Source organism: Amaranthus tricolor, chromosome 4, assembly GCF_026212465.1.
Source record: "Amaranthus tricolor cultivar Red isolate AtriRed21 chromosome 4, ASM2621246v1, whole genome shotgun sequence".
Taxonomy (NCBI): Eukaryota; Viridiplantae; Streptophyta; class Magnoliopsida; order Caryophyllales; family Amaranthaceae; genus Amaranthus; species Amaranthus tricolor.
Genome location: NC_080050.1, coordinates 26815627 through 26841894, shown reverse-complemented (window position 1 = coordinate 26841894; position 26268 = coordinate 26815627). Strand labels below are relative to the sequence as shown.

Here is a 26268-nt window from a genome sequence, read left to right as displayed (position 1 = left end):
TAAACCCAATTAGAAGCCACCATATATACAAATATAGCGAATCTAGAAGGAACTAAAATGAGCTCAACCCATCTTCCTTTCCATTAAACCTACAAGCAGGAAGCAGCAACATTCACAAAAACATTTAACAGAGAATAGTTTGTTTTTGCATACATAAATATTGTTTAGCATGTCATTGAAATTGCCATACTAATTACTCTTAATTAATACTCGAGCTTCCATAATTCAGTGGATACTCGAGCTTTTATCACCAAAATCTAATTTTCTAAGAGTAGGAATGCCATTCTTAAGAAATTCTAGCAGCATCTCTGTGTAGACAAACTTGTAACGCACAGATTCCATTGTTTTTCAAAAGGTGAAAAGAAAGAGGGATGGCTGCAAAAAGAATTAAAGAGTAAACAAAAGCCGCAAAAGTAAACGAATGGAAAGCACGGTTGAAAAGGGTATTGTTAGATGTACCTATTTTACACGTTTAGCAAATTCACTAATCATCGACTTCAACAGTTCCAAGATCCTTGTTCACAATCTAACACCGAAGAAAATGTACAGAACATCCATGTCAATTGGAGGAAGTATAGGGCAAGGAGCAAAAATTGTAGAAATATGTAAACCACCAAGGCACCAACATTAAGTTATTCGAGATGGCAAGAGAACTATGAAGGAAGGCTATAGCTTGCATCTATGATCTCGATATGAAGCAACAAATACAAATTTTTTGATTGTAATAAAGATGAAGGCAAACCAAGAATAAGAAAGGCCAAGAACCTGTGAAACATAGGCTTTGATTTTCTGGTAAACTTCACCATCTAATGTTCTCTCAGCTAGCTCATACAAAACAGAATTTCCTTCCGGGCCATTGAGTTTATCCTTCTGAAGGTACCTGCACAAATTATTTGTGATAATAAATTCAAATTATTTAAGAAAAAGCTACAAAAAGATTGGCACCTGCAAATGAGGGTTTGACATTTGCAAACTAATTCAGAATGGAGCAAATAAGAACCTCTGCTGTACAAGTGTCTCCAACAAGAGCTTGATATTTCCGAGAGACGAATGATTTTCATCGGTTTCTTGTAATCCCATCCGTCTCATGTGATGCCACAGATTTTCTAAAATTTGAAGTGTGAAAAAAAAACGCAAGTTTTGAAAGTAAATTAATAGGCAAGAGATAAATCTAACAAGAGCAAATTCTAAATATTGTGTAAATTATGTGAGTCATGCTACATTTTCCAGATCATAACAGCAAATGATGCAGATGGATGCATGCCGGAAAAACATGGTGCACCTTCTGAGATTTTGCCTCCCGCAAGATACACAATACTGACGATGACAAAAGTGAATCCAGTCAAGGGAGCGGTATTGATATCCTCAACATGTTTCTGAAATACGTTAGCAGGCAGTTGACTTATGACGATATATGATCTCGTATCAGCAACACCTTTAGCAAATAAAATAGAAGCTATTCAGTAAAAGCCCCTGAAAAAAGGAAAGAACATGGACAATGAACAATTGAATTTCGACCTATTACAACTAAAGGAGCATTTTTAACAAAAATATGCTTTGTCTGACTGAAACAGATTTTTAGTCGTAAAATAAGTTTGTTAGCACTCTGCCCTTACATAAATTTCAAAGCTTTTGGTAACCAGTAATAAATGTCAATAATGGCTAAGAATTTGGTGGGTATATTGGCAAGGAAAGCCCCATGTCAATTCCGAATTTCCTAGGATATTAGAACTATGAGTAAACTGGGAGCAAGGTCAATTATCAAGTTGAAATTGTGGCTTGAAGGTGTCAACAATGAACTAGACAATTAGCAAGTAATAAGATGAAATATACAAGAAAATAACAAACTAGAACACTAAGATTTGATGAGGTTCACCAATGTGGCTACATCCTCTTCCTAGGCTAGTGTTTGATTTGATGTGTTTAAATGATAAGTGAAACTACTAACTAAATCTCAATACACAATAAGAGTAATACAGCAAAGGAGATAGTTTGGGTAGAGAAGAATGTAGAGGGTCAAAAAATCACATAAAGGAGTAGCGTGGAGACCAAGAGAATACTACGAAGCTCAAGCATTGTGCTTGAGCTCGGCTTAATTACAACACATAAATGTGACCATATATGTAGGCAAAAGGGGGTAAACAGTAGTACACAAAAACTGGCAGAACAACGTGAAGGGGAGCAACACAAGGCTGCTCAATCAAGCACCTAAATTGATCATTCGAGCAGAATCATCACCAAAGCTTTTGCCTGCTGTTTTCAAGGGCGCTAATTCGAGCCACTATGGTGTCCATTTGAGCGTGGCATGGCTGGCAGCTTCACGTGATCTTTGCACACAACAAGCCCCAATGTACTATAATACTCTGTACTAACAAATCAAAACTTTTATTCTTCTTCTCCCAAAGCTGTGACAACAACCACTCATGCAACATAAACCATGCTTCATTACACCAAACAAGCCATAAGCACTTTGAACATGAAAATCATGTGTCAAGTTTACATAAAAAATGACTTAGACCAAAATATTTATTCTCCATACAAAGTCATGGGAGTACACTCATGATCAAGATTTCGAAAAATATTGAGCCAAACTTTGACTCAAGTCACTTCTGCAACAAATTTGCAAAACCAATCAATAATATTTATTCCTATGGTAATAAACATTAGGAAAAATTGTCATAAATAACTTAATATATAGTACGTTTTCTGAATACACAAAAATTTATTTTTCGTCAAAAACTACCTTATAAGAGGTTTTTTGTGAAAGACTACCATTAAATAGTCCGTGAGTTAACCTTACATTGAACCTTTGACCAGACATGTGCTCCTCACATGCCTTATTATTTCCAATTTCCCTCCTTTGTTTTCACGAGTTTCCTCCTTATTCTAATGAGTTACATCCTTTTTCACTTGTGTCTCCCATTTCCCCTCTTTAATTCATTAATATCCCTAAAATTCCAAACCCAAATGCATTCGTTGTTTTAGCTTTCTTGTTGTTTCTACCTTCTGGAAATTTTATCAAAAACCCATTACCTACAGTTCTCAAAATAGCAAACTACATCTGTGTTGGTTGCAAATTCAACCCCATGCCTATATTTGTTCGTCCATTTTTTTGTTATGAAAAATCCCTCAATATACAATCTAATATTGATTGGCTTCATCAATTCATCCATAAACTGAACGACACCTTAAAAATTACTACCAAAAAAAATTTTTAAAAAATAAAAAAAATAAAAAATGATTCATTAACAAACATGCAAATGAACGCATACTTGGATAATAAACCCTGAAAAAGTTAATGTAACGGTCAACTCACAAAATATACTAAATGGTAGTTTTTGACAAAAGAAAAAACAAAATAGGTAGTTTTTCACAAACAAACTACATATTAGGTAATTCCAGAGAACTTCAAGAAAAAGATGTTTTGGGTATGGACAGGCACTAACATGGAGGAAAGGCGGATATGGCACTTTCCTTCCAAGATTACACTAAAATACCATTACTATAACCACTCTTTGTTATCTAAAGCTACAAAATGGAGTGTAACTATCACACAAGTAGTATTCAACTATCCAAACCATAACCAAGCAGCAGATAGAAATCTTGAACATAACTTGTGAATGCAATACCCTTTAACGCTCCAATTGTTTCTAAAAATGTGTCTACATTATTATAACGAGTAGTTTTAATAGTTCATATTGCTAGACAAATAGATAGGTTATTCGCTATTCAAGTTTACTCACTGTTTCTCAAATTAAGTAAGGAGCTTGAAATTACAAATCAACCATAAATGTTTAGAAAAGATGAACACTTTTCCAAAACAACATTGAGCATACTTCATGTGATTATATTTTGCTAGAGAAAGTAAATATTTTCGTAATCACGTAGTAATATTTTTAACAGATAATAAACTAACTAGAAAGTTGCATCACACTTACTCAGTTGCGAAAACCGAGTCTGAGTTTTGGTGGAAGGACGAGAACGCTGAAGCTCCTTCAATTCATACCCAAAAATGTTTGAAAGCTTCTCTTTCGCCTGTTCGATTACCGCAGCAGGAAGGGCTCGCTGATGATAATTCTTAGTGACAATTTGAATAAGCTCGTCTCTTTTAATTGGACATCCAGAGCTTTGATGAGTTTTGAACAAAATGTATCGAATTACCTCAGCAACAAGTTTATCTTTCTCCTACAACAAAATATTGAAACAAAAATGAAATTGATTTGTTAATAATAAAACTAGGGATTAATTAAGCAAGAGGATGAGCAAAAAACCTCTTCTGATATATCAAATCGCGATAAATCCTGAGCGTCACCGGTGTTATTCATTCCTGATGCCAAGGAATTGAATTATCATTTTAGGTGAAACATGAAAAATTAAACCCTAAAAATTGTTACAACTCTATACAAGAATTAAATTTGATGAAATTACACAAACTCCATAACTAGAACTCAAATAAATGTGCAAATTTAAAGTATTAGAAGATAGATATATGATATATAAATCGAAAAAATATAACAAGTAAATTTGTATAATGTCAGGTATTGAATAAAATAAGACACTGGATGCCGAGAGATGAAGAGAGAGCGTAGTACCAAATTAGTCGGATTGGGAATTTTGAGATTAGGGTTTTTTTGGGAATTTGGGGAAAGGAAAGAAAAGAGAGTTTTCTGAAACCATCTTTGTACGTTTCGCGCCCTTTCTAAATCAACTCCCCCTTACATGCACAAACAAAATATTTTCAATTCATTTCTAAAAACAAAAATATTTTCAATTCAATTATTTTTATTTATTTATTTATTTATACCAAGCAAGATAGCTCGACTGCTTCTCCAAGAGTTGGTGGTGAATTAGATCCAATAATATATTACTTATTTCTGATTGTGATTACTAATGAAGTAAGAACAAGTATTTGGAAATTAAGTTTATCCTATCCATTATCACATGATTCATTAATCTCCTCGCAAATCACTAATCAAAACAAAATTATGATTTGTTTTCGCTTATTTTGGGCCATTTTGAGGAAAATTAGTAGACGAATTATATTACACTGATCCTATCTATCCTAGTTGTCTCAATATGCCAACTACTATAGAACACCTTTCCTTACCTTTGAATATATCACTAATCTATCATCTATGGTGGGATAGGAGAAAGTTTAGATGCTTAATAAGGTGTAGCTTGACTTCACTAAATATGCATATGTAGTTTAGTTGACATTTCTAGCTTGTTTATCGACTAGAAGAGCCACTTATTTGAGAAATGTCATTAACTTTTCCATGGCCTTTGCTACTTCTTCAAGAGGATTATCTTGATTTTATGTTAAGATCTTTTATCTTTTGGATTATGCTGTGATTATTACTATTGGCTAACAAGATTTGTTTCTCTTTGGTTTTCAAGGGAGATGAAGCAGTTTTGCAGAGGGCACTGCATCTCGTGTACAGTCTCAGTCAGGACTATGTATGTAACACCCCTGAATTTCCGACCCCTTGTACGAAACCGAAATCGTAAAGGACGGGAGGAAATTCGGTTGTTACATAAAAGAAAAGGAAAAGAATTTAGATAAATGTTAAATATTAACTTTAAAAAGATGAGTGGAAATTTCGGCAACATCTCTTTTAAAAATCGAACATGTGGTAAAGCAATTAGCACAATAAAAACATTAAACTAATCTAAGGCATCATTGCCTTTAAAATCTCACACCCCGGAGGAATAATTCATCGCCGGCTTCTCAAATAGACATGTCAAGCATGGATCGTGGTTCCAATGTCGACGCTTGCGTTTTAAGATGACTTAACTCTTTCAAACCATACGAAGTTATAAACTACGCAGCGAAAATACAAATATACAAAGGAGGACACAAGGCCTCATGACAAAACGTATACAACTAACGTTTACTAAAGATAAATAAGAACTACAACGTCAAAAGATAGCGGTATGACACAGGTTATGTTTCGCCCTCATCACTCTCCCCCAATGCAATGCAATGCAAAAGAAGCTCCAATACCTGCCACGCCTGTCTATAATCCTCCAGCTGCTCGACATCAAACCAAAGGCCAATGTGTCATAGCAAAACAATCATAGAAAGTCATCAAACAATCAAACATAAACACAACACGTACACGTCAGTAACTAGCACCAAATATAATAAGGCCAACTACTAGATAACATCATATTATACAACAATATAAGATGATTTCATAAGACACAAGCACAGATAGTAACCGTTTATCAACCACTTATACTTCTTAATCTCATTACGTTCTTTCCAACCCGAACCATGTGTTCTTGGGGTAGAATGCAGGTCTTCACACTCCTCTTCTCAAAACATAAACTCTTGCAAAACATGCGTGATATCAACTCAACCAAGGCATTAACAGAATACCTAACACATGACCTTATAGAGCTTGTCTATCTTAAGGTAAGTGTGATCATCGTGTGTAATACCCTTGAGGTCACTTAACTTAGGCACATTTCTCACTAGCATAAACTATTCTATCAATAAGTGAATTTTCTATCAATGAGTAAACGTTTTATCAATGTGTAAGCTTTCTATCAAAGAATGAACCTTCTATTATTAAATAACTCTCGATCAATGAATAAACTTTCTATCACTGAATAACTTTCTATCAATGGATCTTTTCTCTACTTCCTGGCATAGTGACACGGCCAAGGGCGTTATCAGCCATCTGGCGCCCATAGCAAAGTTTGAGCTCATGCTCCTTCCAGCTGACCCTCTCGGGTCTTATCGGGAAAAATTAACACACTGGGGTACTAAACCAGTGAAGAGGCCACCATATTGGGGTTTGCAAGGCCCGCATGGTAACACCTCGGTCAAGGGGCGGTATCGGCCATTCGGCGCCCAGTGACAAAAGCATGCTCATACCCCCCTTACGGTAATCCCGTCGGATCTCACCTAGGGGACTATTAAATCAACCGGACATAATCCAGTTGAGTCATGCCAGCTAGTCATAATCCAATACTTTATCGAATGGAAGTAACTCCCATCTTCGACTATTAATAAGTGCCCCGAGATAGCAGAACACCAAAACCCACTGAGCAACTCAAACAAAATATGAAATTCACCTATAAAGGAGTCATTCTAACTCCAAGTAAGGCATAACCCAACTCTTAAATAAATAAGAGGGTGGTCCCCGCCTTCTACTAACACTCTTATTCTCTAAATTACTCTAAGCGCAAGGAAATCATAATCGATAGTTCTTCATATAAAGTGTACTCACTAGTACTTTATAGTTTCGATACAATGTATATTATCACAATAAACAATAATGTCTTAAAGCAAATTGCATATAAAGGTTAGTTACTGCGTGTACGTACCTGTAAGCGTCACTGCACGACCAAAAGTTACAAAATTCACCCAACTAAGGTTCTACGTTCCTCTTATGAACTGGAAACCTATACAAGTTAGGAATAAAACTAATAAATCCCCTTAACTACTTTGTCATACCAACTAAATACCAAGTAACTACTATCACCATTCAACATGAGTTTTTCGATTAATCTAGCACGTACACAACTCATTCCATACAAGTCAAAATCATTAACTCAACACAACATAAGTCTTTTCATCAATTTAAAAGTGAAAACACATGTGAATCGTTCCTTTTCATCAACTAATTATGAGTATATCGGTTCGCGTTACCCAAAAATAACTAATTACAACTAAGCCTTAGAATTTTAATATAACACTTATACAACGATAAGGCAAATCTTAGAGTTATCGAATCGCGATATCATTTGTTACATTCTCCAAGCTAGAGAGAACTATAATCAAAATAACATGACGAGTAACTTTGGCAATCCTCGACGATAAGTTGATATTATACTCTTGGCTTTACTAAAATTATGTATGTATAACTTTAATGATAACCTACTAAGAGTACTTGTAATTCACTACAATCAAGTCACAATAATTAGCAGCTATTACTCCCAATTAACAACCTAAACCATAACTATAGTCAACTACAATCAAAATCATTACTAATTATCACAACCATAATCAACCAAGTCTTAAAACAACTTATAAGGTTATTCAATTAATCACCACACCACCAAAGTAGCTTACAACACACCCACTACTAGTAATCTCATTTCTAAATCAAATTCTAATTATTTCATGTTCAAAGATAACATTATTTCTATTACCTATGATAAGATAAAACCAAACTAAAACACAATCAACACACATCCCATAATTTCTAATCACACTTCAAACCTTAAATCATGTTCAATTCATCAATACCCACAAAAGAATTCAATGAAAATAACACAAAAATCAACATCACACTCATAAACTTTATAAAACTTTTAATTGAAAACAACAAGAATCAAATAGAAGAAGAGGAGATGGCTTACAAAGTTAAAACTAGCAAAAAGGGGAAAGAGGTAAGTTAAGGTTGTGTTTGTGGTGGCACGGGACCGAACCGGTTGGAGAGAGGACCCCAAACTGGCCACCGTGGCTGGCGGCACGCGCAGCAAATGCAGCACCCTAGGCTGCTGCTGCCGTGGCTGTTTAAAGGGGAAGAAGCAGCTGCGTCAAAGGGAGGAGAGAGGGAAGACCGGTGGTGTTGTGGGAGACCGGTTGCCGCCGCGGCTGGGCTGCTGGTTGGTGGTTTCGTGGCTCAGCAGTGAGGGAGAGAGGAGAGAGGAGAAAAGAGAGAAGAGAGGAGGAGGAAGAGGCGTGACGTTTTTTTAATGGAACAAGGAGTAATAGTCACTTATACCTAACCCATCCCATATATTTTATTTATTTATTTATTTATTTTCTTGGATTCATTTTCTTGCAATACTCAACTAATAACTTACCTTTGTATGCTCACACATTTTAATAAAATAATAATTTGGATTTGAACTTTTTCATTTTAGAAGTTGTAACTATATTTTTAATATAAACCCCGAAAAAATTAATGTAACGGTCAACTCACAAAATATACTAAATGGTAGTCTTCCACAAAGAAAAGCCTCCTATAATGTAGTTTTTGATAAAAAAAATACAAAATAGGTAGTTTTTCACAAGCAAACTACATATTAAGTATTTTCAGAGAATTTTTCAAGAAAAAGATGTTTTGGGTATGGAGTATGGACAAGCACCAACATGGAGGAAAGGCGGATAGGGCACTTTCCTTCCAAGATTACACTAAAATACCATTACTATAACCACTCTTTGTTATCTAAAGCTACAAAGTGGAGTGTAACTATCACACAAGGAGTATTCAACTATTCAAACCATTACCAAGCAGCAGATAGAAATCTTGAACATAACTTGTGAATGCTATACCCTCCAATTGTTTCTAAAAATGTGTCCACATTATTATAACGAGTAGTTTCATAGTTCATATTGCTAGACAAATAGATAGGTTATTCGTTATTCAAGCTTATTCACTGTTTCTCAAATTAAGTAAGGAGCTTGAAATCACAAATCAACCATAAATGTTTAGAAAAGATAAACACTTTTCCAAAACAACATTGAGCATACTTCATGTGATTATATTTTGCTAGACAAAGTAAATATTTTCGTTATTACATAGTAATATTTTTAACAGATAATAAACTAACTAGAAAGTTGCATCACACTTACTCAGTTGCGAAAACCGAGTCTGAGTTTTGGTGGAAAGATGAGAACGCTGAAGCTCCTTCAATTCATAACCAAAAATGTTTGAAAGCTTCTCTTTCGCCTTTTCGATTATCGCAGCAGGAAGGGCTCACTGACGATAATTCTTAGTGACAATTTGAATAAGATCTGTCTTTTTTAATTGGACATCCAGAGCTTTGATGAGTTTTGAACATAATGTATCGAATTACCTCAGCAACAAGTTTATCTTTCTCCTACAACAAAATATTGAAACAAAAATGAAATTGATTTGTTAATAATAAAACTAGGGATTATTTAAGCAAGAGGATGAGCAAAAAACCTCTTCTCATATATCAAATTGCGATAAATCCTGAGCGTCACTGGTGTTATTTATTTCTGATGCCAAAAAATTGAATTATCATTTTAGGTGAAACATGAAAAATTAAACCCTAAAAATTGTTACATCTCTATACAAGAATTAAATTTGATGAAATTACACATACTCCATAACTAGAACTCAAATAAATGTGCAAATTTAAAGTATTAGAAGATATGATATATAAATCGAAAAAATATAACAAGTAAATTTGTATAATGTCAGGTATTGAAGAAAATAAGACACTGGATGTCGAGAGATGAAGAGAGAGCGTAGTACCAAATTAGTCGAATTGAGAATTTTGAGATTAGGGTTTAATGGGGAATTTAGGGAAAGGAAAAAAAAAAGAGTTTCAGTACTGAAACCACCTCTGTCCGTTTCACGTCCTTTCTAAATCAACTCCCCTTACATGCACAAACAAAATATTTTCAATTCATTTCTCAAAACAAAAATATTTTCAATTCAAGTATTTTTATTTATTTATTTATTTATTTATGAATAAACTAAATAGATTTGATTTGAAAAACAAAAACAAATAGATTATCATATTCTATAATACAATTTTACAATTTAGTAATAGAATTGTAATAAGACAAATGGTATCTTAATAGAATTTTGTTTGATATCGTCATTTTATATACTTTTTAAAGTAATATATGACAGTTATTATATCAGTGATTATATTCATACAATATCGTTATTGCATAACAAAATTACTTTCCTGGATTTTTGTGGCAAGGGATAGTAGAACTGTAGAAGTACTTAGGGGGCGTTTGGTTGGGGGTCTTAAGGAAAGGGAAAGGGAATGGAAATACCCCATTCCCTTTGATGTTGTTTGATTCGCATTTAGAATGATTTCGTTTTCGCATTTTAAGGTTTAGGTTTACCTAAATGAGGTAATCCTCATTCCCCACCTCCCCCTCCACTTTCCCATTCCTTCCCCATTCTTGAACCCTACTGCTGCCTTCTCCTTCCTCGCGCCTCCTTCCTCACCAAAATCCTTGCTGCGTCCTTCCTCCTCCTGCTGTTGCTGCTGCTGCTGTTGCTGCTTCTTCTCCTCGTGCCTCCTCCCTCCCCAAATCCCTAAATCTCACTCCACTTCTTCTCCTCGTTCTCTTTCCTCCATTAACAGAATCCCTAAATCTTCCATTAACAGTTGAGTCTTCCTTTTTCTTCTTTCTCCTTTTTAGATTTCTCACTGTATCGTGTTGATTGTTACAATGTTCTTTTCGTTTTATTGTTGTTTTCTTTATGTTTGACGTTCACTGTATTGGTGCTTGAATCTTGTAGCTTATGTGTTATTTGTAGATTCTTCTCTCAATTGAAATCTGAGTTCAAGTTTTCGTTTATTTGACCCAAATTGATGCTTATTGATGCTTTAAGCTGCTTGTAGCTTAATGTTGACATCTTCTTGTTGTTTTTCTCTCAATGCTTAATGCTTTAAGCTGCTTTAAGATTCTTCTCTCAATTGTTGTTTTTCTGGGGTTTAAGCTGCTTTTTGGAACTTTGTGAGGATTGATGAGCATCTTGTAGTTTAATGTTGGCAGTTTTTTGTTTGTGATATAGTTTTACCAATTTTGTAGACTTTTGAAGCTTTTGAGACTGTTTTGTGCATTAAGCAGCTCTGTTTTGGATAGCTGTGAGATTTGTGGGTGGTGGCATCACAATATTTTTCGGTTTTACATAGCTTCTAGCATGATTGTTTTATTCTGTTTTTTTCTTTTGAGGACTCAATGTTGGCAGTTGCAAACAATGTGTCTTGGAACTGATATTACATGCTCTTTACTGATATTGTTGTTCTTCATAATATATTCGCATTTGGTTGTGAATTGTAGGTTAGTATGATAAAAAATTGGGATTTTAGAAACTTGATTATGTATCATTGTTTGTTTGTTTGTTTGTTTTTCAAGAATACATGGAAACAAGGTGCTTGGTACTTCTTTGATGTTCTTATTGATGTTCATTTGTACAGAAAATGGCTAGCATTGGTACTTCTTTGAAAAGGAAGAGAAATTGGGACTGTATTCGATTCATAATTACTATGAAAGGACTAGAACACTTTTCGTATGTATTTTGATCTACAAACAAGTGATTATATGTAATTAATCGAGCTACGTTGTTATTATTTAGAGTTATGTTTTTTCAAAAAATAAGTTTTTCAAGTTTATCATATAACAACTACTTATTTTTGGAGAAAATATAAAAGAATTTAAAAACTCAAATTTTGATTCCTTAACTTGAACCAAACAGTCACAAAGGGAATCATTCAGCAGCTCATTCCGTTTCCTGAACACAACCAAACGACTAGGCTAATTTAGGGGAATCCATTCCTTTCTCCTGCATTCCCTTTCCTCATTCCATTCCGATTCTCTTGTGCGAACCAAACGCCCCCTTAATATACTATGATTTTTCATCATTAAATCTTTATTTCATTTTTTGATTTTTTATCAATAGTATAAAATATATACTAGTTTGAAGACATAATGTGAAACGCCATTATCTCAATCACCTCGTCCAACTTGACACCTTATTGGGCAATAAAATTGACTACTTAAAATAATTATTGGTAATTAACATAATGGAACTCAATATCAATGTAAATATCACAATAAATTTGATTTTGATTGAGAATCTCCATACGAGTAAATCATATCACATTCATCTGAAGTTTACATATCCTACTAATTGTGAAAACATGATGGAGCATAGCCTCTTCACCATTTTAAAACTCCAAATGAAGTGGAAATTTTGAGGTAGCTTTTAGTAGTAGAATTTTTCTCATTTACCTTTTCAATCCTCACCATTTAAAGAAATTATTAATTTACTCTATTTATTATTTTTAGGAATTTTATAGCATATTCAAAATCAAAAAAGAAAACTTTAAATGAAGAGGGACTATGGCACCCAATCACTGACAATATCACCTTTCTTCTGGAATTTTCCAATTCAAGAATAACAATCAAGTAAAAAAGAGAGGGACTATGGCACCTAAGCTGGATATGAGTAAAACTTGTGATCTTGTCGAAGTGAATTTCCTTGAAGTTGTTATGATAAAAATGGGATTTCCAACAAGTTGGGTCACATTGATTATGAAATGTGTTACAAGTTACAACTGTTTCTTTAGTAAATGACCGACCTTTTGATCAAGTGTGTCCGAAAGGGGTCTTTGCCGAGGTGACCTTTTCGCTCCTTTTCTTTTCTTATCATATTAAGCAGACTTATGTGACTAATACACTTCATAACATAGTTGATAAGGTGTTGAGGGGTTGCAGAAGGCAATCCCAATTGAGTTATGGGCAAGAAGATTATAGCTTCTTGTGATAAGATGAAGCGTCTGAAGTATTGTTTTGGGAAGCAGTTGGGCAAATACTTTAGATCGTTGTTGTCCTTCGTTGTGCTGCTATGAGTTTTAGGAATGTTTTGAATTGAGTTGCAAGCTGCTGTACTAAATGTTGCGGCAGTTGGTCTCAGCATGCTGATGGGTTAAGGCTTATTATTGGTTCTTTAGCTATATTGCACTGTAATGATCGATCTAAATGTCTTTTTGTAACTGAATCTGTATAGGATGTTAACTTATCTGTGTAGTATAGTTAACTTATCTGTAAAGGATGTTAACACTAATCATACACCATAAATTCTGAAGCTCCGAGTCCGAGGAACGAGGGTGGATTCACAGTCGTCAACTGTCACCATGAATATCCTAGTTTCATCTTGGCTTCTAGGATTGATCAGCCATCTTTCAAAAAAATAATTTTGACCGGATGAATTAACAAATTCACATGGGACTAACAAAGTATAGAAATCCGCGCAAGATTTTTAGTTAAAAGTAACTAATTCCAACCAAATCAATTACGCATATCCAAGGGTAAAATCATGAAAAACCAGTTCACGCATCAATGCCGCCAAATATCAAATCGGAAACCTAAATGCAGGATTACTGGGACATCGAAATGTCGACTTCAAATTGGTTTAAAGCAATTTATTTAAATTTTGAATCATTGTTCTGAGTTATTACTCTTAACATGTCATCAATCTTTTCTATCAGATATCTAACAGCTAAGAAAAGGATCGCTCAGTTTAGAAATATCGACACACACAAGAAAATTAATTCCTGTTTTCCGGTCTGTTGAGCTTGATTTTTTCATAGTCGTCATTACGATCCAAAATACAAGAATCTAACCAACATTTATATGAAAAACGTTAAAATTTAATAAATTAAATTCAATATAAATGTACCAAAACAGAGGGAATCCAAATTGTAGGTAAAGATTTCAATTCTGGACATATAAAACCCTCATAAATTTTGGAAATCAATATATGCCTCCAGAACAAAGCTTGCAAGAAATTGATCAAAAGATCTCACGCCTTGCAGCCGAAAGGAGAGGCATCTTCCGAATTACTGATGAATGTTTAAATCAAGAGAATTGGAGGAGAGATACTCACCATAATGTTCAACTGCGCTGCGGAATTGATGAGATTGACGCTGGGGATTGAAATATTTATACCTAACATCATGGCTTAAACCCTAATCTTTGTGCCTACTTCCGTGTTTCATTCCGGAGATTTTAGGGTTTATGGTGGTCCGCATACAAAGCCCACATCTTAAAACCCATTTGAATGTTACTTTCAAAGCCCATTTTGATCTACTTTTTTTCTTTTCTTTTCTAATTTTTGAAAATCATTTATTAAAAATAGTCATGAAATTTAGATTATTTATCATTTATTAATAATAGTCTTGAAGTTTATATTATTTATAAATTATAAGGCAAAATTCGTTATTTACTTGTAGGCACTATAAATTATTAGGTGTAAACATTGTAATCACATTACTGAATTTCAATGGAGATAACATGATGGGGTCAAAATTACCTTAACTTCAATTACCTTTGACCTAATCCAAAATTACCTTAACTTATTCCTATCATCTTCTCATCTTTGTTGAAAAGATTGAGGAAAGTGAAGTTGTCATTGTTAAAGCTTGAAAATTGGAGAAAGAATGATAATATTGCTACAATACTTGCACTTTTTGATTTATATTGATTATAACTCATAAATAATAAAATTTGTTGCGATAAAATCATAAATGACTCAAAATTAAAGGCTTTTAGAAAGTGATTCTTTATAATTATAGCCGCAAAAATTTAATATTCATTAGCTATAGCCACTATAAATCAAAAAGTATAAACATATAACCATCTCACCGAACTCCAATGAAAATGACTAGATTAAGTTTAAAAATAACCTAAAAAGGTAAAGGACACTCCCAGTATCCCGCACAAGGCGAGGTCCAGGTGGAGGGTTTTATTTTTCCTGAAAGATGCGGACAAATCATACCCGTTCTCCCAAAAAGGAGTAAAGAGAGATGCGCGCAGTCAAGAATTCCCCCAATTAGTACCTGCACTCAGTAAGGGTCGAACCCCAAACCTTGTGTTCCACATGCAGATGCTCTATCCATGTGTACAACAAAAATAAGTTTGAATAATAAATACACATACAATATATTAGTAATAAAATCCAACCCCCATTAGTCCATAACATATGTACAATGTCTAGTAGACAATGTCATCATTCTTGATCCCATTCATAATCATCTTAGAACAAACTGTGATCCAAGAAATACACCACAATCTAGATCCTTTAAAAAACAACACGAAATAGGTCACCTATCACCACATTCCTTCCATTATTAATAAATCAAATTATACATAATTGCATAATATCTCATTAACAAAAGAATTCAGATATTTGCATCAATCTCGAACCTCTTCCTGCTGTCGAAAGCAAGTATACGTTTACCAAAAATCAATACGTCTAAGAACAAGAAAGCATATTCCTCCGATCTTCATGGTCATGAATCGAAGTTGTGTGCAAATACGGCACCTTGCCCCTATGTATTAACTTACTAACAGATTAACTTATGAGAAACTTTTGATCACCGGAATCTTACAACAATACACGATATGTCATCTTTGCTATCTCTCTTCAATGCTTCGGTTGCTAATTGTTTTGCTGCCTTCTGCGGATCTTTAATCTTTCTCGCTATGTTTACAGCCTCTTCGTTAGATAGTACCTGAATGATAACATATCGACAATTTAGCATTGAAATGTAACCACCATTCCAACGGATCAGCCAGTACAAGAGTGTTTCATCTTAACAAGAAATCGCGGGTTTCACTTCATATGAAATCCAAGTAAACGGTAGTATACTAGAGTATACAAAGTAAATAGAAATATGAAGTCGGAGAATCACCTTCCACAGACCATCACTGGCCAGAATGAGAAGATCGGTGCTCAAATCAATAGTCTTATCTTGCACATAAGGGTCTGATCGAAGATGCGACTTGAGGCTCTTGTCCCCAAAAGCACGAGAAACTGCTAACTGACCATTTACTCTTGGAACGTCACCTGATACAACGGGAAAAAACATTTTCTTTAAGCTATGCAACAAATATATCGATAGTGACTAGTATCGCTTTGCAGTAATATTGATTCATCAAAACACAAACAAAATGAATAAGCATGGGTGAATGAGGTTCGGACCAGTGAAACATGATTCGCTAGTTAGTTCGCCTATTGGATTCGCAATTCGCTCAAAATGGTTCAAAAATAGCCTGAAACTAACCATAATATGCTTTTTTCGATTCGCAATTCGCAAGGCAATTAGCGAATCATGTGACTCTAGTTCGGACATGTTTCGGGTATGATATGATGTGGGTCGGGTTAATTTGTGTTCTCATGTATACATAAATATCTTGACAATCTGATTTGATTTTCGACAGCTCTAGGTCTAGGTACCTGGCATTTTAGAGACAAATCCTCCTTTACCCTCAATAGTTTCTCTATCAGTATTAGGTTCATGATCAACAGTCATCTGCAAAGCCTGGCCTCCATTTGAGAGAACTGCTCGGGAATCTCCAAGATTAGCGATCCATAACCTTCGACCATTAATCAGTATTGCAGTAACAGCAGTCGATCCACCTCTGGCAATGTCGGATTTTTGTGACAGAATTTCTTTGTCAGTTTTCTCATAGGCCTTTGGGATTGATCTTCCAGGGTCAACCCAAAACTCTTCCTAGGAAACATTGGGAAGATCAACTGTATAAGTATATGCAAGAAACTGTTTCAATTAAACCATGATTTTATTGGTTTGTAACATCAACAGAAAACGAACGAACAAAGACCAAACCTCGTTAAGAATATTGTGAAACAGATTTTTCTGAAGGTAGGCAGGTACAGCATCTCCTAAATGACCATCAAATATGGCAAACAGACCAAGCTCATGTTCTTCCATATTTACAAACTTAGCTACATGATAATCCTCCATCGGATGGTCAGCTTTTCCCTTAACGAGACTATACCCGAAAGTAATTTGACCTTGATTACTTCTTCCTTTTCCTGAAGTACATGAACTCTGGTGTCCACCAATCTAAGGGGCCAAGAAAAGAAGGAAAACCTTAGGTTCATATACTTTTTCATAGTCAACATCCTCACAAAATTGCTTTTTAGACTAAGATTATACTGTGACGGAGCAAAAATACACAATATCTATCTACACACGACTTTGTCCCATTTGGTTTGGGCACGTTTGTCAAGACAATTATTGAAGCCTTAATATCTCTAATTGTGCATAGTTAAAAATTATAAAAAGTTTAAATTAATAATACTTGCGTTGGGACGAATCAAACAAGATCACACTCGACTTTATTTTAACTTATAGAGAGTGATCTGTAAATAGTGTCAAAAAACAAATTGTAACGAAGTCACTTAATCGAAGGAAGAGAGTATTTCGCAATTTAGGGCCTAAAAGCAGATAATAAATCAAGTTCAAATGATTTAATGCCATGTTTGGGAACTATGATTTCATTTAAAAATTTGGAATTTGTTCAAATTTATTGTTTGGCAAATCAAAAATTTTCAAATTTGGATTTGAATCAAATTCCACCATTGTTTTTAAAGTAGTCAAAGTTGAGAAGTTGAGAATGACTACACAAACCTTATCATTCTCAAATCCTTCATTTATGATTTTATAATTGAAATCTATAATTTGAAATGAAATACTTATTCCCAAAGACTACATAAAATAATTTTAGAAACCCTAGGCACAATCATGCACCTTGCATATGCTGGAATCACCTTTAGATTATAATTCCATTGTAATTCAAAAAGATATAAAGGGATATAAAGGGTGCTATCAGCAAAAGAATTCAATAGCTAATAGGAGTACTTCCTTTTAACTTAAGTGTTGTTTGCCACTTGTATTATTGTTTTCAACACCAAAATCAACTTTTTTGATACTTTATGTTAGATTTTTTTAATATTGGTAGCTACTTTCAGGAATTAAGAAGACTATCAAAAAATTGGCAAATAATTTCAAACTAAATTACCCATAAACCTAACAATTTTCACCCATTATTGTATTAAACGGTCTCACCGAATATATTAAATAGTCCATCTAATACAGATTACGAGAATTTAAGCTCATTATTTGAGGTCATCTCGTTGAGAGATACTCTTCTCAAAAGAGTAGCTCAATAATTTTACTTCTTATAAATACCAAAAAGTGTTTAAATAGATCATTATTTTGACCGAAATAACTCTGATTTTCACTGAAAAACATCTCCAAGGCACTAATGTATACTCCAATAATCATAAGCAATTTCAATTATTTTTGTTTTAAAAACAACTATATTTAAAAAAACAACTATATTTTTATATCTTCATATCATATCAATAATACAAAATAAAATTCAAAAAATTAATTGTCCGAAAATAAAATTCAACAAAGGATTAATCGTCTTCCCTCTTACTTACTAACATTCTCTAGTCTACCCGAAAAAGAAAACTTAATAATTAATCAAAACATTAATCAAACAAAATAAAAATTGATCAAGAAACAGCAAAATAGTAAGACTAAAAAAACAGAGATGGTTTAGTACATAGAAAAATTACCTCAGACCCATTAAAGCAACACAAACGGTCCATGGAAATTATTGATTATAGTAAACAATTCCAAAGAATTTTGTAATTCCAACAAAAACCCACCTGTAAAAACCCTAAAATCAAAGTCAACCAAAGTCCACAAAAAATTATGAAACAATTATGAGGCAAATACAAAAAATTGACCTTACCAAATCCCCAAAAGAGCAGAAAAAATAACTGCCCAGGAATTAAATTCAGTTCTTAGAAGCTTCCTTTGATGGGAATCATGAACATACAGATTAAATATTTTTTTTAAAAAAGGGGGAAATTTTGAAGATGGGAAATTAATAGTAGAAGATAGTGAGCGTGTTCCCAAATATGTAACCGCCTTAAATAGAGAATTTTGGAGATGAGAAAGAAATTAATGGTGAAATTACAAAAGGAAAAAAGGATGAAAGAAAAAGAAAGAGGAGAATTGGAATAGGTTTATAGAGAAATATATAGATGATTTGATGAAGAAAAAAAGAGGAAATGTATTTGAAGGATTAAAGAAGGAAAATAAAGAGGTTATAGGCTGTATAGGGGGCTGCAATAGTACTTTTGAAGAATGTACGACTTGTTCCGTGTTGACTTGCTTGCGGTTTTTGCTCAGAATAACAACATTGTCTTTCTCATTTCTGACTGTTCTACGCCCCGTCGTTATCCTCTATCTTAGCTTAGGTACATTGGGGACATAGGGGTTTATTTGGGTCATTGTGTCATTTTGTGCCAAAGTTTCTTATCGGTTTGAAATAAGTTTATGTGTCTATATTAATTTTTACATAATTGTAAATTTCATTTCAAGTCAAATCAAATCGGATTTGGTTACAAGGTCAGATTTATATCGGATCGTCAGGTCTGTTTTAAATACCTCTAATTCGGGATATCAATGAATTGAACTCGAATCAAATTTGTTTCAAATTTTAACTTTGCTCCCAACAAAACTTATACTTCCTCCAATTTGTTTTATTGTTGTACAAGAGTTTTGCATAAAAATTAAAACATCTTTGTGTTAAAAAGATTATTATAATCTCTAAAAGATATATGTAAAAGCTAATGAGGTATGAGTAGGAAAAAAATAAAAGGCAAAATCAACATTGACATAGTTATTTATTGCTAAAAATAGTGATATAGCAAGTAATTTGAAATGATTACATAAAAAAATATGTCAATTATAATAGAATGGAGAAAGTTCTTTTTTAAGCATTCCAACTCTAATTCGAACATTGCGAACTATAACTTTCCTTTGAATAAGACTTTCGTACCTCTGGTAGAGTCAGATTATAGTACTCTATCTATTTCATTTTTATTTATCCACTTTAGAATTTTTTTATTTTAAGAGAGAAAAAGTTAAGCAATATATGTGAAATCTTATAAAATTTGTCTTAATTTTTATATTTTTATAAGTTGGGTAATGATATTTACAGCCCTTACTACTATACATAAAATTTAACAAATTCTCTTTATCATAAATAATTTTAAATTTTCAAGAGAATCTAATCTAGACATTAGAAAACAATTAATATTTTATATAATTATTTTTAACTTTCCAAGAAATAATAAATGATAAAATAATAAAGTATAATTGAATACTTATGTTTCCAAAGCAAAAATAACAATAAATTAAATAAATTAAATACAAGATTCTTTCTTATATACAGCCCTTACGGCTGTATGTATCATTTTTCCTTTTTATAATGCATATTTAAAGATATTAATGCTCATAATTTGTTTTGAAAACCGTGTAAAACGTAAAGTGGACAAAAAAAACTGAATGAGCCAACTTTTTTGGAATCAAACCAATTGTACAATACGCTAACTATCAATAGTTGTAATTACTCCTTTTGTCTCTTAATGTTTGTTCATGAGGCAAAAAAGAGAAAAGATTTGGAAGAGTAAATCTTGTTTTTTAGCAAATATGTTTAATTGTAGAAAGTATAAATGTAATTAATAATAAAATCTTTTTCTTATCTATTCGTCATTTTTGAACAGTAATGAATTTTTTTAAGTTATAAATTGGGTCTTAAAACCAAGACAAAAGTGTGAAGTTTAGAAAATAAACAAATTAGAGAAGTTTAATGAAAATGGAAGAAAATTTGTACAATGATAACAAAGGTAGGAAGGTTGGAAGGAGAGGATGACAAAATCAAAGTTTGAACAACTTTCTTAAAGAGTGAGAGCATTTAATAAAACTAGGGATGACAACGAATTCTGAATACGATTTGAGTTTTTGGATCAAGATCTGTTTTGATGGATCTGATCTTATTTTTTGATCTATTAGATTCGAATCCATATAAAATTAAAAAATTCAAATCCAGGTATCGAAAAGTATCTGAATTTGGATCCAAATAAGAGGATCCAGGATAATAATGGTCTACTAATGGAGTACTTTGTTGATTAAGTAACGTTATTTTGGATGTTAGATTATGTTATGAAGAAACTTTGGTTTATAGAACAAACTTTTTGAAACTAGGTTGATATTTTAAGGACATTTATAGTTTGTATAATATTATTGGATGTATTTTAGATTTCAATTAAAAGTTTATGTATTATTATCATTTATTAAATTTTAAAACTCTATCTCTACGTAATATGAAGCAAATTTCAACCAAATACGTGAAATTAAGTTTAAATCTATTTTGGAACTAGATATGATCCTGGATCCGTGGCATCTATAGATCCGCATTTGAGTCCTGATAAATTGAACTCAGAGATTCAAATTCGAATCTGGATCCTTCCTTGAAAACAAAATTTGGATTCGAGTCCGCTTGAATCCGATCCAGATCCAACCACTCGTATTCGAATCCAGATCCAACTCGTTGCTATCTCTACTCAAAACCAAGTAAGAATCATTACTTTTGTAAGAATCAATTTATGATATTAAATTCATAGTTTTGTAAACTAACCAAAGACCATTAAGGTGACATATACTTTCTTAAACTGACAAATATTCTAATGTGGATATACAAATTAAAACTATTCGTTATAGTAATGTGGAAAAAATTTTAGACGCGGAGTAGATTATTTTTTTCGAATGATGTTGAATTAGGATCAAAGTCAAACTTAGTAGTTGATTTAGGCGTGTTTAGAATATCTCTTTATCCCCATGAGTTTGTCAACATTTCTATTTGGATTGTCCTTTTTACTTTGTAACTTTTATTATATATTCCTACTAGTTACTTTTAAATCTTATCCTCACATTATCTCTTATTTTCTCTTAAATTTAATTTTATCCACACAATTCAGATATTTACCCTATTTTCTTGATAATTGTGTAATAATGTGTAGTTGCTATTTCATGGAAAAAAGAGTATTGTATAGTATTGAAGGTAGTTATTATCAGAACATTAAAATTCTAATTAGGTTTTGTACACTTGCTGATGCAATATTTTAATCCTAAATATATTAATTGTGCTTGGTTAAAAATTATAAAAGTTGATATATATCAACAAAATTTTTATTAACGAATCAAACAATATTTCACTTTATTATGTTTTAAAATAAATGACACATTTAATCTGAATAGGAGGGGGTATACGAAAAGATGATCAAGAGTTAAATGTTTGCTTTGATAAAAGAGAGAAATTATAATAATAAAATTTAATCCTACGACCACTGATATGTTAAGAAACATATCAAATCACCTACTATTCCTTATTAGTATGTTGGTTTATATGATTTTTTTATATCAAACTCTTTAGTTTTGGGGGCTTTGTATAGTTGGTTACCTACACACTCTCGAAACTCTTATGAGTTTATCCCTAATGGGCTTGCTAAGCAATGCTTAGTAAGCTTGGTGTCAGCTATTGTCATTACTCCATTTCATTGTATATGATAATTAAAAGCACAAATGACTACAGTATTCAAGCAAAAAACAAGGCACACTCATGCATTAAAGATTTGTTAACAATTATAATATTATTAACTTTCGAGACCCTAACCTCACCTCTTTCAATCATAGGTTATCTATGACCAATTTTGATAATGTCCCAATTCCAAGATCTTGATCAATAATGAATTTTTACATGAGAGAATGCCAAAGGGACAAAGTTGTTTCCACAAAATAAAGGAGGATGGTTGGAAGCACATCCTTGAGCAAAACCACACCATCACATTGTGAATTAATTATGAAATGTCTCACTGATGGTTATATTAAGCTTTTGTAAGTTAAGCTCAGATACCAATTGAAGGTGGTGGAATTCTTTAGAAAGGGGGAAGGGGTAGAATAGAGTATGACAACTTTTCGCTGATATATGACAAATATGGAAATGAAATCAAATTTAGCAAGGATTATAGAGTCAGCAAATGAAAAACAGAAAGTGAAAATGCAAAAATGAAGAAAGTAAAAGTGTAAATCAAATTTAGCAAGGATTATGAAATGCCTCACCGTATCTTTATATCCAAGGAAACTTTCCTACAAAAGCTTGTTAATATAATAATATAAATAGCAGTAGGAATAAACCATAAATCTTCCTTAGAAAAAATAATCACTTGCTTAGAATAGGTAAATGTAAATCAGATTTAGCAAGGATTATATTTCAAGATCAATTATCTCTTTATATATGGCAAATATGAAAATGAAATCAGTTTTAGAATATCGTCATATATTTAGAGATCTTTCTAAGATAAACATAGAAATAATTCGTACCTTAGTTTATTTTGTAGAGTCGTTGAAACATGATGCATAAGGCAAAATATGTTTTCCATCAAGGTAAACATAGCAACCGTCTATAATATAAGTTCTAATGAACTTATGTTTCATGTTATGTAAACATATCAATCACAACAAATAATAACATACACTTGATCAATAATTAACGTAGGCTTTTATCTCCCACCATAAAATATAACAACTTAATTCGGTCAAGAGATCAAGTCCATAAACCATATAACTTCCTCAGCACGAGAATCAGGTCAGAGTGTGCTCAATCTATGCGACTATTGTCATGAAACTCAAGTAGGCTTACACCAATATGGTCAATCTCTAGCCTTCAAATACCTAGTTATAGCTCTAAAGTGAAGATGTTGTACTAAAAATTTTTCATCTAATTAAAAATTATTTTTTTGGTGCCTAAAAGATTCAAATAACAACAGAAATGACTAATAAGATATTATGAAAAAACATTACAAAGCAAAAAAAAAAAAAAAAAAAAAAAACATCTTCAAAATGAAATATCTTAGTGATCAACCGACCATCAAACTTAACCCAAATGTAGAATCTGCAGATTTAATCTGTAATCATTATAACCAATAATAATAATAATAATAATAAGACTAAACATTTGAAAAGTCTTGAATCATATAAATTTTTAATGCTAAGGTTAGCTTGTCCCAGTCGGCTTAAGTTGTGGACCGTCCACGCAATACAACTTCCTCTAATGTCATTTATTCATTGGACAATATTCACCTTTTTATAACAAAATTTTGAATTACCCATTTTCATGTCACTGTGATTTTGATTTGCTTACTTTTCCATTGTGGAGTATTTTCTTATACATTAATTTAGTAATCACTTCTAATCCTATTTAATTTATGAATAATAATAGCATTAACAAAATAATGATAATGAGGTGAACTGATCAATTAAAAGGGACAATTATGGTGAATTGGAGACAGTGAAAAGAAGTGAAGCCACATCAAGAGCTCGGAGAGGCCTAAACCTCGATCTAAACTCACGACTTATTATATTTTTTAACTCGGCCTTTTGGAACAATTTATTCTCATGCAAATTGCCCCATTAACAATGGGTAGAAAAATTTAAGAAAAATAGACAAAGTATTATTTTATGAGAAAGTGAGAGAAATGTGTAGATGTGATTATAAGCGTGAGTCATGACTAAAAAATAAAAAGTATGCAAATTTAATGAGACAAACTAAAAATAAAAATGAGACAAATTTATGGAGCAAGAGATTATAATGTATGATTAACCATAAAAGATAAAGTAAATTCATTGGTCAATATAATAGAAATAAAAAATTTAAGGCAAGTGGTTCAAATCGGTCTTAAATTATAGAATATTTTCACTTAAAATCATAAGAAATTTAAAATGCTATAATATACTTATGTTATTAATGAATCAATCATTAAGCCTGCGGATTCAGTTTCATTCGGTTATTTTTGTAGCAGGAATCTATCATTCTGAAGATCTTTCTTGAGTCGAGAGTTTCTTTGACCGCATCTTTTTTTTTTTGGTATGGGTTGTTGCTTTACTTCCCTTCCCAAACTCTGATTATAGTTTTCTATAATCAGGATACACGCTAGATATGGTGATGATAATTTGCTATCTTACAATTTAATTTAAAATTCTGTTAATATTTCTCAAAACAAGAGTGGGGACTAAACTACTTGCCCTAAGTTTTGAACCCAGGTATGAATGTATAGAAGTTGTTATTCTATGCAATTTGCGTAAACAAAAGGAAACATGACTGCAGCATCATTTAAATTTTTCATACCACAACGTCACACGTGTCCTACATTCCTACTAAAATGCGCGTATTTCAAAGGAAACAATTTATAGATTAGAAAAGAATTAGAGATGCTTTGTATTTGTGACAAAGTAATGTCATTGGTTCATCACTACTTTACTTATTCCCAAATCCCAACTCATTCTCATTAGAGGCTTCTTTGAACTTTCTTAGTGGACAAATTCAATTGATTACATATTCAGAATTCAAAATTATGGATAATATTAGCTTATTGTCTCATTTTGATTTGTGGTGAACTCATAGGCATAGCTGAAGTAGTCAACTAGCATGATGAGAGCGGGTGGAAATGTTAGCTAATTTGATGAGGTGAATCCTAAAAATATTCGCTAATAAAACAATTGTTTAGGTCAGATGTTTTATAAATATTTGGTAAAAATTAATTATTTATTACTAATAAGAAAATAATAAGTCAAAAAGCTAAAAAGTCAATGACAAAGCCACACATGATAGCATTTTTAATTCTTGCTTATCAGTGTATTTAGATAATAATTAAAGAGAAACGAAAGGAAGGAAAGGAAAGGAGGGGAGGTTAGGAAGGGATGAGAAATAAAAGGCATGTCCCCCTTGTTAGTTTAGGAGGAAATGTACGAGGAATTGAAGACAACTCTACTTTGTTTTTTTAGAAGGGACGAGATCTTTTTAGCTTTAAAAGATTATAATCTTAATAAAAAATAAATGTAATCTTCAAACCCCTCCCTTTTTGTATCTCTTCAAGTCCTTTCCTTCCTTTTCCTCAATTTTCCTCTATTCAAACACGCCCCAAAAGTTAAATAAACACTTTTTTTAGTAGTTTGACCAACTAAAAAGTTAAATAAAAAGTCATTTATCAAACAAAATACCTATTACGTGTTTAATTAGTT

At 32.5% G+C, this 26268-nt stretch overlaps 2 protein-coding genes and 1 non-coding gene across 8 annotated transcripts; all 3 read right to left on the bottom strand.

Moving 5' to 3' along the window:
• Window positions 1–50: 50 nt before the first annotated feature.
• On the bottom strand, window positions 51–8729 carry LOC130811231 (uncharacterized). 5 transcript variants are annotated; one of them, XM_057677443.1, is made up of 10 exons: window positions 8374–8728; window positions 7336–7413; window positions 6005–6031; window positions 4272–4327; window positions 3939–4185; window positions 1283–1435; window positions 1001–1106; window positions 766–880; window positions 460–526; window positions 51–375 (listed from the first exon to the last, which is right to left on the bottom strand). In XM_057677443.1, exons 4-9 carry the CDS (start codon window positions 4323–4325, stop codon window positions 485–487), a joined length of 717 nt encoding a protein of 238 aa, XP_057533426.1. In that variant the 5' UTR covers window positions 4326–4327; window positions 6005–6031; window positions 7336–7413; window positions 8374–8728; the 3' UTR covers window positions 51–375; window positions 460–484. The 5 variants fall into 5 exon arrangements, 4 of the variants coding, with proteins under 4 accessions (XP_057533426.1, XP_057533424.1, XP_057533428.1 ...); XM_057677441.1 differs by lacking the exon at window positions 6005–6031; XM_057677445.1 differs by lacking the exons at window positions 6005–6031; window positions 8374–8728 and adding an exon at window positions 7494–8280 and having other exon boundaries at window positions 7336–7454.
• A 5302-nt stretch (window positions 8730–14031) lies between these two features.
• On the bottom strand, window positions 14032–14126 carry LOC130811980 (small nucleolar RNA Z107/R87). Its single transcript, XR_009041590.1, has one exon. It is a non-coding gene; the product is annotated as a small nucleolar RNA Z107/R87 (small nucleolar RNA).
• Window positions 14127–15438: 1312 nt separating this feature from the next.
• LOC130811228 (probable protein phosphatase 2C 9) lies at window positions 15439–19537 on the bottom strand. 2 transcript variants are annotated; one of them, XM_057677439.1, is made up of 6 exons: window positions 19094–19537; window positions 18915–19018; window positions 17152–17391; window positions 16761–17037; window positions 16216–16370; window positions 15439–16035 (listed from the first exon to the last, which is right to left on the bottom strand). In XM_057677439.1, the coding sequence occupies exons 2-6, from the start codon at window positions 18945–18947 to the stop codon at window positions 15898–15900; spliced, it is 843 nt and encodes a 280-aa protein (XP_057533422.1). In that variant the 5' UTR covers window positions 18948–19018; window positions 19094–19537; the 3' UTR covers window positions 15439–15897. The 2 variants fall into 2 exon arrangements, with proteins under 2 accessions (XP_057533422.1, XP_057533421.1); XM_057677438.1 differs by having other exon boundaries at window positions 18915–19007.
• Between the last annotated feature and the right edge of the window lie 6731 nt (window positions 19538–26268).